This window comes from Agrilus planipennis, unplaced genomic scaffold, assembly GCF_000699045.2.
Source record: "Agrilus planipennis isolate EAB-ADULT unplaced genomic scaffold, Apla_2.0 scaffold197, whole genome shotgun sequence".
Lineage (NCBI taxonomy): Eukaryota > Metazoa > Arthropoda > Insecta > Coleoptera > Buprestidae > Agrilus > Agrilus planipennis.
In genome coordinates this window covers 516,440-529,547 of record NW_020438945.1, presented here as the reverse complement: position 1 = coordinate 529,547, position 13,108 = coordinate 516,440, and the positions used below count along the sequence as shown (strand labels likewise).

Here is a 13,108-nt window from a genome sequence, read left to right as displayed (position 1 = left end):
CGTGAAACATTGCTCAAAATTAATTGTGAAAGAAGTTGTTTTTCAAAATTTTAACTTGTTAGAAGCTCTTGAAGAATACATATGTAATTATGTCGAAGCAAGAAGTAGGCGTTTCAAGAAAAAATAACAATAATAAAATAAAGCTGAAAATGCCTTATATCGAACAAAGTAGTATAAAGTACTTGAAAGAAGTAAAAAATATCGAAAAAAAAAAATTAGTTTGTCTCTATATTTCAACCATGAGTTATCCAGACATAGAAACAAAGAACATGTACTCCGAGAACAATCTTGTAGATCCCTTTTTTCAAACAATGGTGAATTTTCTATTTTTTTATATATTTAGTGGTAAAATCTAGTAAAGAAAACTGAAAAATTCAAATACTAAAAATGTTTTGTTCTAAGAAATACTAAAATTGCTTCAAATAGTTTTACTCATAAATCCATCGGAAGTAATATTTTTAGTTTAGTCTTACATATTCAGTCTTGGTTCGTTCGGTCTTGATTATAGTCTTGTTTTTTTTTATTCAGTCTTGGTTTAAGCCATGGTCTTGTTTGTTCGGTTTTGGTTTTAGCCTTGGTCTTGTTTGCTTGATTTTGGTTTTGGTTTGACTCTTAGTCTTGTTTGTTTGATTTTGGTTTTAGTCTTGGTCATGTTTGTTTGGTTTTGGTTTTAATCATGGTCTTGTTTTTTTGGTTTTGGTTTTAGACTTGTTCTTGTTTGTTTAGCATTGGCTCTAGTCTTGGTCTTGTTTGTTTGGTTTTGGTTTTCGTTTTAGTCTTGGTCTTGTTTGTTTGGTTTTGGTTTTAGTCTTGGTCTTGTTTGATTGGTTTTGGTTTTAGACTTTGTCATGTTTGTTTTAGTATTGGCTTTAGCCATGGTCTTGTTTGTTTTGTGTTGGTTTCAGTCTTGATCGTGTTTGTTTGGTTTTAGTCTTGGTCTTGTATGTTTGTTTTTGGTTTTAGTCTTGGTCTTGTTTGTTTGTTGTTGGTCTTGATTTTGCTAATATAAAAACAGTCTTGCTTATTATATAAGTTAGGATATGTAGGTATATGTTTAATTTTTCTAATTAAATATTCATTTAACCTGTTGTTGCTTGTTTAAACTGAAGACAGAAACAGAAAGCACAAGGTATTGTATTCTGTAGAACCACCTATAAAAATTCTTTCAGTCTTCAATAGTGCCCGTTACTTTTATGATTCTCTCTAATATAAGCTTTATGACAGTATTGTAAAGGTAATGCTAACGCAATAAATCACAATGGGAAAAATTTTAGCGCCGTTTGGTTTCAAAAGAATAAATTATCGTCGGGGATATGCCTGAAGAAAACACGTTTCGACAAAATTCACATTCAATAATAAAATATCGCCCCATGTGGTCTTACAAAACGGACTTCCCGTGCTAATTATTATGGCCGGTGCCCCCGAAAATTGAGGCGGTTTCTCTGCCATAAAAATAATGTTGCACACAAATAGGGTAGCGCTTTTCTGAGAAAGTTCGGTAAAAGAGACGTAGTGTTTCCGTTGAAAGCTTTTTGATTGTTTTATGAATTTTTTACCGGTCGCTACACACTCTGGTGTTAATTGGTACGCAAAAAAAGCGAATAATGGACACGTTGCTTTCATAATGCTTTCTGCTAATATTTGCTTGGATGAAACACATAATCGTAAGTCATATAATTTTTGTATTTGTTACATAGATATACTTGGTATAGAAATAACTTTATAAAATCTGTTTTTAAATTTTTAGTTTCTTTCGGAAAAACTGTTAATCCACTTGACTTTTTAAAGATTTTTCACTTATAATTATAATTTTATAATTTATTCACCACCACAAAATAATACAGAAAATAATAAAAATAAATCATACATTTATACAAAATTATAGCGAGATTCATGATTAAAATCATAAGAAAGTGAAGTAAGTTGCCAGCAAGGAGGCACTACAAATGCCCGTACACTGACGTGGTGTATTAAGAAACTTAAAATTGAAATTTGGTAGTAAATATGGTTATCAATTTAAATTATTATGGAGCGTATATATAAAAAAAAGAAAGGAATGTTAATTTGTTAATTTGAAATGTTATTTGTCTATAATTTTTTTACACCAATTTTTTAGTAATGTTTTATTTTTTTTCAATTTAACACCGTTTAATGTTTTAAGCGAATCTGGTAGAGCAGTAAATGTAGTAGTAGCTACATGTTTGTATCGGTATTTACCACTATTCAATTTGCAATTCGGTAATGAAATACTTTTGTTTCTAGTTATACTTTTACTGGTCAAATACTTTTCCTGTAATGAACTATATTTATAGGTTACACATTTAAATATGTAGTCTTGTTTTATTTTTAACGGTCTAATTTCAATTTTTACTTCTTCCAAATTTTTTTTAAAAATTATTTTAAGTATTCGCTTTTGTAAAGACTGTAGAGCTTCGTGCTGTCATTTAAAATAACATACCAGATATTATTTAACGATTCTGAATATCATTTATTAATCGTAAGAAATACAATATAAATAGATATATATACATTTAATAAATACAACTTATCAATAAATATTTCTAAAACTACGGTGATTATAACAACAAACAACTGTACAATCTTTAGTAAAAAAAATGTATTTACAATAACGACTTCATTTTCTTCTTCTTTTTCTGTCCCAACTGTTGACGTATGTCCCGTATTCGGGACCATCTCCAGCATGTCCATAATTAGCTTCTACAATCTGTTTTTGACTAGGGGTTAAGTCAATGTTGTGGCTGTACACTCCACCCTGATTATTTCGATTTCTAAACATATTTATCAACCCCAAAGTGATCGCGATTTTTCCTACCACAAACGCTTGTATCATTAGAAATTTTAAAGCTATAAGCATTTTCGGGACCATCATGGCAGACATGATAAAGGGCATTGCTAGGAATGGAAGAATTCTGGCAAACAAACTGTCTTGTTTCTTTTTCTTTCTTGGCTCCAAATCTGCAAAAATATGCAATTAAATTCATACTAGGGTCATTTGTGTTAATGTTTTAACAAATAAAATTTAATTAAGTAAATATAAGCAGCAGGTAGCAAGATGTATAGGGTTTCCAAATCTCGGGAAGTAGATACTAACTTTCAAATCCTGATATTACTTCGGAAAATACCCCGAAGTAGAGCCCAATATCTGGATTGGCCAATGATAGGGGATTTGAAAATGATTAGTTTTCCAAAATACACTAAATATTCTTGCTACTTTTGTTTATGGGACAGTTGAGTAGTCAAAGCACATTAGTAACACCAAGCATGGACCAAACCAACTGAGTTAAAGATAGGGAAACATAATGTCAAATGGGAACCAATTATAAAGCTCAAGAATGATGTTGCTTCTATTGCTAATAAATTTGGATATAACGAAAACAATTCGTTCAAAAGGTTCTTAATCAAGCTTTTTTTCGGTGTTTGAAGAATTTTTTAACAAATAAAGAAAATAAAAGCCAGTGACGAATTTGCTCAATTACTTAATATTGACGAAACACAAATCTGGAACAGCTTTGAATTAGTAGTTGTTGGATATATCGGAAAAAGCACAGCTGAGAATTATACAGCGTTGAGCGAAACTTTGGGCACCAAAATGTCCCTTAAAGTCATATTTTATGTTACATGCTCATTAGATGGATCAATTCAAAGATAATGTGGGCGCCTATTGAGAAGAACAAGTTGGAACGTTTCCATGAGATGGATTTCAACGATGCTACCTTGAGGGCAGTATAACTAGAACGTGACGAACTTGAATTTCCAAAAAAGTACAAAAAGTATTCATTTTTAAACTGTAGTTATCAATTATTCGACATTTATTATCTATACTTAGACCCAAATATTGTTGTAGGTAGTTTTCTTTAGAAGCAAACCGTATATGGTAAAAGTATATTTTTATATTAGTTACATTGAACGGTGTTCATTGTTATGTGGCAAAATTGCGGACTCAGGGATAGTTTATAACTTTGTTGTGCCAGATATTCTAAAAGTAACAATTTAATCTGCAAATTAGCAAAGAGATTAGAAGAACTCTTCGTGAGTAACAGCTGTATACTATAATATCTATGTTACTATAATTTTGAATTTCATTGACCCAGATGCCAGTTTTCCGATGGGTTTCCAGTAACGGATGAAAACACACATAAAAGTATGTTACTAATACGGTGCTAGTGACATAATTGAATATTTTATACGAATTCGGTATTTTTCCGTAAACATCGGAATCAGTAAAATTGGTGGGAAAGTTTAATAATAAATAAAATTGATTTGGAATTAAGATTTGTTATGGTCTGCGTTCGCAGTAGTTCCGTTAGCCATTATAATTTATAAAAAGGCGTAAAGAAGATCACAAAACAATTCTTAATAGTTTATGGGAACCGATGGCGAAATCATCACGAAGAATATAAACCAAACGTCATTGATTTAGCGGTAAACAGAATAATGCAAAAAGTGATGTTCAACCGCATCAAAAAAGCTCTATAAAAATTACCTACTGCTGTTATTATTTATTAGCCGAAGGAATATCTACTTGGATCTTTTTAAGAAAACTGAATCTACAAAATAATGCACATATGAGGGGTCATTTTACTTCACGCATGTCGTAAAATAGAAAACTAATCGTTTCTTTTAGTAGTTTAAGTTTGATCATAAAATATTGAGAAACTGCCCTCGGACTTAAAATTTTATAAGTAATCCATTACGGACTTCATCTTCGTAAAATTCCTCCTGGCACAGAAACTTAAAGCAGCTATTTATAATTCATATAGAGGCACTGCCTTCTCTGCCATAGAAACTAAAAAAACTATTTTATAATTCATCTTCATAAAATCCCCCCTGGTACAGAAACTAAAGCAGATATTTGATAATTCATTTAGAGGCCGTGCCTTTCCTGTTATAGAAACTAAAACAACTATTTTATAATTCATTTCAGACCGCATCTTCGTAAAATCCCCCTGGTACAGAAACTGAAGTAGCTATTTTATAATTCATTTAAATACCTTGCTTTCCCTGGTATAGATACTAAAACAACTTTTTTATAATTCATTACAGATCGTACATTCGTAAAATTCCCCCCTGGTACAGAAACTAAATCGGCTATTATATAATTCATTTAGAGGTCTTGCCTTTGCTGCTGTAGACACTAAAACAACTATTTTATAATTCGTTACAGACCTAATTTTCGTAAAATCCTCCCTGGTACAGAAACTGAAGCAGCTATTTTATAATTCATTTAAATACTTCGCTTTCCCTGGTATAGATACTAAAACAAACTTTTTTATAATTCATTAAAAACCGTATATTCGTAAAATCCCCCCTGGTACAGAAACTAATGCGGCTATTATATAATTCATTTAGAGGTCTTGCCTTTGCTGCTGTAGACACTAAAACAACTATTTTATAATTTGTTACAGACCTAATCTTCGTAAAATCCCCCCTGGTACAGAAACTAAAGCAACTATCTGATAATTCATTCAGAGGCCTCGCCTTTCCTGCTAAAGAAACGAAACAATTATTTTATTATTTATTACAGACCGCATCTTCGTAAAACCCCCTGGTATAAAAACTAAAGCAGCTATCTGCTAATTCATTTAGAGATTTCGCCGTTCCTGCTATATCGAAATTAAAACAACTATTTTATAGTTTACAGATCTCGCCTTCACAAACTGCCACCAATATAGAACTCAACATATGCAGCTATTTACGATTCCGTATTTACCTTGACTCAATACACCCCGCAGCGTTTCTTCCAGAGCAGCTGATAACTCAAAATCTTCACTGGTTTTACTCAAACTGCTTTTACTTTCTTCTTTAACACTTGCATTACATTCAGGCGAGTTTAAAAGTACGATCATAGCAAAAAGTAAACACACAAAAAGTTCACTTGACATCGTTCGTTCGTACATCTATTTTTTGCTTTAACGATCTTGATTTATGTCTTCTGTATTCTACTAGTTTTGTGGTAACAACTTCTGGAGACCAACTGCCACTTTTGATTTTTAAATGCTCCTTATATACACATGTATTATGAACCTATATAAATATTCTAAGACCAGCTGATGTGTCAAGAGTTTTGAAGATGACACCTGCTTTATCAAAAGCTAAAAAGAAGATTGATTTTTCTTGCTATAACTCCTTGAAGCGCTTTCCTGGTTTTGGGTGCAGAAGATATTGCCCAAAATTATTCACAAATGAAGGGTTAAAAATACGCAGAGGTTACAATTTTTTATCTTCGATTCCTCGTTGTGTTTACACAAAATGTCCGTACGTTTTCCTTGCGGCTTATGTTCCTACACACCCTTTTACACTGAACTTCGCTGAAGTCCCACGTATTGTTTGAACCACTTGTTAGTCCAAATATTGACAAATTCGCGTCTAACACTGTCAAAGGGCACAATAATCCTGCAAAATCCTGGTATATCGGTCACTGTAACACACAATGCCGTCCGCCGATTGCTTTTATTTTCGTCTCGTTGTGTTTTGGTTTATGTTCGTAATTCGATGCCGACTTCCAGCTGACCAATTCAAATCCGTTCCACCGAATGGTCATCATCATAAGAAGTAACGCGAAAGAAAGAATAAATACGACCGAGGGTAACAGGCAACAGCGTCCGGTGCTCCCATTTCACATTTTGATTAAGAAACTCCACTATAGACGACGTTTTACTTCCGCTGAATCCGAGACACCGGTTTTCTTCTGTTATTACTGCTATACGCCGATCGACGTGAAAACTGGAGAACGAGAAGCAGAAGTGAATGGCGAAGAAAGCGAACAGATTGATAACATTTCGAACATGCTCGTCCACGAATTGTTATTAGGTTTTATGCCGGAACAGCTGGGCGTGTGATTGTGTACAAGTGTGTGTGTAACAGAATACAGAACAAACATATAAACACAAACAATATTAAGGTAAGAACTAACAATTTTAAATATTATCTTTGCTACTAAGTACCTACATATAAGTATTTCATTGAAGTCTCATTAATACTATAAATCTATATATATATTAGCCTTAAATATCTAGAATTCCTATTTCTAATTAAACAATCAAGAAAGGTCTTCTAGATCGCGATCACTCTTGTCCCACCAAAATAGGTTCAATCGTTTCGAAGATTAGCCAGAGAGTCACCAAAATTTTTTGAAGGGTATTTTGCATCTTAACAGCATGCAAATAGCAATATGAGCTTAAAAAAGGCAGTTATTTTGATATTAAAAATGTTTATTAACATTACAGTATTTCTGTAAGGGTGGGAAATGTGGATGGTAGGCACGGCAGAGAAGAAAAAGTTAGAAGCGTTTGAAATGTGCTGTTACAGGGGAAGGGTGAGGATACTGTGAATAGAGAAGGTTAAAAATGAGGAGGTAGGAGAAGTTTAGGAGACCAGAACAGAAATAGGTTGGTAGGACACGCCCTCAGGCATGACGAGTTTGTTAGAGACATATATAATTAAAAACAGAAACAGGAGTTAAAAGGAGTAGAGATAGACTTAGATTAGATTACTATTCACAAATAGTTCAAGATGCAGGATGTTTTATCTCATCAGTATAGGAAAGAGCGGAGGTGCGTGTCCAACCAGTGTTAGGATTGACGACCCCACGATGATGATGGTAATTAATATTTAATGTATACCTATCAAACTAAATTTAAACTAATTGCATCAAGTACCTTGCAAAACTTGAAGGATGAGCTAATAAATTAACGATGTGAGCGATTCGGACAGCTGATTATCCCTTCGAGTGGAAGTGAATTGTTACGCCTGTTATTTTTTCAGAAGCAACTTTATTATTATTTTTAATTGTTAACGACAAAAACTGCTTAATTAATCTCTGAGTGACGGCTCGTAATGAAATGAACCAAATGTTCTACGACAAATTAGCTGCATTGAAAACAGCTCCTTGACCTGTTTAAGTTTGCGACTTCATGACAACAAATAGGTGTAAAGCGGACCGGTGCGGGTTTCCAAAGAAGTGCGCAGAACTGCCTTGTGCGGACCAGTTAAATGACAAAACTTCAACTGTGACGCTATCGACTAGGAACCCAGATAATTCGTTTGGGCTAATATTCAACACAACATTATTAAAATTTTGGTAATTAGTTCACACAAATAGATACATATTTTTTTGGCGGTTCTGCAGCTTTGCAGCACCTAAATACATAGGACAAAGTTTTAATAATGTATACAGAGATCAAATATATTTTCAAAGAAAGTTTTCCTTATTATGATGCAGTTCCACAAATTCTATATGTAGGTATGTTGTATGTAAAAGTTTATTTGTATAAGTATCTTTTGTCGACGTACGTATATATATATGAAAAATTTTACAGTTACCTAAACTTTTATAGGCGATGAAGTATTCTTTTCGTAATTCTTTAATTGCGTGAGTTCACAGTTCCGTGAACACAGTAGCGTACGCATGGGAAATGCCCAGAGACTAATAAGATAAGATATATATGTTAAGATATGGGTTTTATAAATGAAAACCTATGAGTCGATTATGAATTTTCCAGCATTGGTGTTGTTTTAAAACAAAATTATAAATTTTTCGTAATGCATAAGAAGCAGTGGTGTAGCTAACGTTAGTTAGTCAGTCTTCGTATTAACATTACATGTTAAATGCTTCTTCATAAAATCAGAATTATGTTTAAATTAGAACTCCGTTAGAAGCCTTTTTTTCACTGCTGTCAATTAATGTTTTTGACTATTAATTAGTGTAAATCTAGAAAAAATATTCTCTGGAAAGACTTCGGAAACCTTAGGAATACAGCTATACAGAAAAAAGTGCTCCTTGAGAAAATGCCCCCTCGAAAGAAAATAATTTCCTGAAGAAGTAAATAAAAAAATAAAAAAGAAAATATCACTAATACAGTCAAAACCGTTTACAACGACATCGTTTAGAACAACATACCGGTTATATTGACCAAAATCATAGGTCCCGGCTGAATTCTATTAGACCGCCATATAAAGAACACTGCTTTTTACGACATACCTCTTTAAGCGACTACATTTAGCAGATATTTTCGAAGAATTATATCTGTTAGAACTATCAGCTGTATTGTAAACATTTTAATTGAAATAACTAAAGTTACAGATTTTAGTAATATATAAAAATGATAATTATACATACATATATATTACGGGAAATAAATAAAATGTAGTTTTATTTTATACATGAATATGTTAAACATAGATTCAATGATAGGTATTAGATACAACCAAATGCGAGCAGTCCCTTCGATGTCGTTATAACAGATTTTGACTGTATTTTAAATTTAACCATCGAAATTTTAAATTACATTTAACTGAATATTTTTGGATAAACATTAGTAAGCCTCTATACCTGATAATAAGCACTTTTTTTGCCTAGCCTCGAACTCTGAACATGAAGTGCGTTCCTGTCTACGAGCGAGGTATACAAAAAAGGAAAGAGCTGACGACTAACTAGTGCCTTCGCATTCCGTGTAATTTAATTTAATTTAATTTTGATGTGTCCGCAGCAAAAAGAAACCATGTAATAATTGTTACATATGTCATTAAATTAACAAATTACAATATCCATTTATTTTTTGCCCCTGCTCAGGTTGTTACTATTTCTTAGAGAGCAACTTCTCCGAGCTCGAGTGCGAAACTTCGAACCTTATTATTAAAGTTAAATTATAGTCACATAGTAATCCACATCAGCTCCGTGTAACTGCACCATATCGCTAAGAACAGCACGTCGTTCGCAGACATAAGGTCCGTATCTAGGCCGGCGATCTTAATACCTGTCCGTGTAGCTTTTACCTTGTTGAACTTTTCAAGTTCTTGACGAGCTTTTGAACAAGCACATTAAAACGTGTTGGTATCTTGTTGATACGGTATTAACGAAGTCAACCTTCAATTTGTGAACAATGTCAATTTTTTGGGGATTCCCAAAATATCAGTAGGTAAATGGTGCATTCAGGTTCAGATTTCGGAAAAGCTTTAGTTGACTATCTACTAGGTATATCAGGTGCTTATGTTATCGATGTATCAATAACTATCAACAACTATCGAAAATATCGATATGTCGATTACTATCAATGAACAGTGTCAATTCTTTGGGACTTTCCCGAAATATCAGTAAGCAAATGGTGCTTTCAAGTTCAGATTTCAGATCAGCTATAGTTGACTCTATCTATCTACTAGGTATAGCAGGTGCTTATGTTGTCGATGTATCCATAACTATCAACAACTATCGAAAATATCGATATGTCGATTACTATCAATGAACAGTGTCAATTCTTTGGGGATTTCCCGAAATATCAGTAAGCAAATGGTGCATTCGAGTTCAGATTTTAGAACAGCTCTAGTTGACCAAATTTATCTACTAGGTATATCAGGTGCTTATGTTGCCGATGAATCAATAACTATTACGATTACTATAAAAAATTATCGATGCACCAATAGTTGACATTATTATCGATATATCGATATTTTTTCCCAAGACTATCCCAGGGTAGAAGACCTAATCTATGTTAGTATATAACCACTCTCGGAGAATCCCAGTATACATGAACCTATTCTTTTTATAAGCCCCTGCAATTATCACAGTGCCTACAGGAGCTGAAGTGTGATTTAATGCGATTTACAAACCACACTAACAGTACCATGCATCCTCAAACTACACTGGTAGATCAGGCATTTAATCTCCATGATGGTTGTACAAAAAACTAACGATAAGTTGGTAAAAACTAAGTTATGTCACGATTGTGCTATAACCATCAAGTGAATGTAGCGGAACCAAAAATGATTTTAAATACTTTCACATGCTCTACCCAAGTTCTCTATCGGAATGATTCTGTGTGATTTGCATAACTGCATTAAAAAATTAACAAATTTCATAACAATTAACTATTTAGGTGTTTCTACCATTTATTTATCTTCGTCAGATAGTATAATTTCGAAGAAAGGTTGATAAGCATACATGTTGTAATCAAAATGATTATTCGTATTACAGAAGCGATTATACAACAATCAAATTTATCTTCGTTTTATTAAATATAAACCAAGTTGAGATATGTCTTCAAAAGGGAGCGCCCAATATATTTAAAAGTTCTATTGCAGATTGAAGTTTAGTGATTTGTTTAAACAAACAGTAGAACAACAGCATTTGACTTTCAAATGTTAGAATAGCTATTTAAAGTAATATCATGAAGAAATCCACTCAGTATCTGGGTCAATCTTGCGGCTTAGGTTGGGTATGTTGTTATGCATTCTGTTTCAACATATACTTATTAATGTATTTAATATGGCAGTTTAACATGTAGGAAAAGAAAGGGATTGTACTACTACTACTGCTACATGCTCTCTTTATTGAGGCAGGCTTTTATAGCCAATAATAAGAGACCTGACTAGGTTAATTGTATAATTATTTACAAAGTTGAAAATTAATTTCTATAAATCATAAGAGAAAGGATTTGCTACATGATAAGAGACAGTTTATAGCTATCGAGTAGAATCCTATATTAAAGTCGTAAAAAATTACGTTTTGGGTCCTCTCATAATTGTTTTTAAAAAATTATTCTATTTATTTAAACAAACACTTCACTTATTTATTGATTAATTTTATTATCCATCTATATTGATTATTATAAATGGTTACAAGTTCCCAAAGGTTCGAGGAGCTTGAACTAGTGATGATTGTAGATAGATAAGTATTTCGTATTTAGCATGTATTGTAATAAATTGTCTAGTATTTGATTATTTATTTATATCAGTGTTAATTTATATTACTCTTTACTTTCCTTGTTTGATCACAATTTATATCAGCTGTATTTTATTAATTGTATCCTGTGGGATAATAAACGCTTATTTATACATTTATACAACAATTAAATGCACCTAGTATGGAACTTTTCATACGTTCAGATTGAACTATTTTATCAGCAAAGCAAACAACCCCTAACCCTCTTTTGTTTTTTGTTAAAATACAGATTATAGTAATCACTCTTGTGAAAACGAAAATATAATTCAATGAATGAAAAAACTTTTACTTTATGTTAATGTACGTATAATGCCGTTTATTAGTGTCATATGGCAAGTTTATTACCAATCGTAGTGAGAGTTTCACTTCTAACGTAGCATTGATGTCTCCAAATGCGAAACTATTTTTTAAATATGTAGTTTCTAATAAACTTTCACTTCTTTTCTTAATAATCATTAAGCGTAAACACATTTTTGTCGATAAATGATGAATGAAAATTGCAGACACTTAAATCTGAATTTAACACGGTAATTTACCAATAGTAATGCAAACAAAAATTAAAAGAGGTATGCATGTATATTAATATTTTAGCACAGTTAAGTGTTTAGGTAGTCAGGTTTTCTAACTCGACTAATGCTCTTTCATCTTCTCCAAAAATCAATATTTGGACTATCTTTAGTATTTTTTTATTATACCAGAGTGGTTGAACTACAAAGTGGTTAGCTTTTAGAATATATATTCAGGGTTGATACTTCTTCTAGCAAATAGTGTGTATTTAATTTTTTATTCATCATATCGTAACTAAAAATACCTATTAAAAATTAATACTGTTCCAATTATGTAACATAGGGGTAGCCAACCCAAATGATCTTACAACTGCTTTGGAAATGACTCAAAACTCCGCGGACACATAAAATTTTATATTTTCATATTAGATTTATTTTTTTGAATTCATAATTGTAAACCCATTAATAAAATAGACAATATTTGTCATATAATTTCAAGAATATTGTTTTAAAATGAAAGTTAATTTCTTCTCATGATGGATGCACAAATGTTTATTATAAATACTTTGGTTTTTTTATTACTTTGGTCTTTACTAAATAAATACATTTCGTAAAACTATAACGAATCTCGCGGGCCGGAAAATATTGAAGGAGTGCCCCTAGCGGCCCGCGGGCGGCGGGTTGACCACCCCGATGTAACTTAATCTAACTTTAACTGCCTACCTAACGTGTTGTTAATTAAATCTACTACATTTCTTAATGGCTAGTTAAGCTTCTTCTTCATTTTTTATGATTTTACTTTCTAGGCATACCTATCTCTTAAAATAAAACAGGTGAATGCGTCAGGTGTTTAAAAGACTTGTCA

The 13,108-nt window shown here is 32.3% G+C and overlaps 2 protein-coding genes across 2 annotated transcripts in view; one reads left to right on the top strand and one right to left on the bottom strand.

Moving 5' to 3' along the window:
• Nucleotides 1–2,585: 2,585 nt before the first annotated feature.
• On the bottom strand, nucleotides 2,586–5,940 carry LOC108738802. Its single transcript, XM_018472387.2, has 2 exons — nucleotides 5,732–5,940; nucleotides 2,586–2,976 (listed from the first exon to the last, which is right to left on the bottom strand). The coding sequence occupies exons 1-2, from the start codon at nucleotides 5,916–5,918 to the stop codon at nucleotides 2,636–2,638; spliced, it is 528 nt and encodes a 175-aa protein (XP_018327889.1). The 5' UTR covers nucleotides 5,919–5,940; the 3' UTR covers nucleotides 2,586–2,635.
• Nucleotides 5,799–13,108, top strand: part of LOC112904512 — a 78,502-nt gene continuing 71,192 nt past the window's right edge. The window contains exon 1 of the mRNA XM_025974651.1: nucleotides 5,799–6,922. The gene's annotated coding sequence lies outside the window, so the exon portion shown is untranslated. The remainder of the gene's footprint in view (nucleotides 6,923–13,108) is intronic.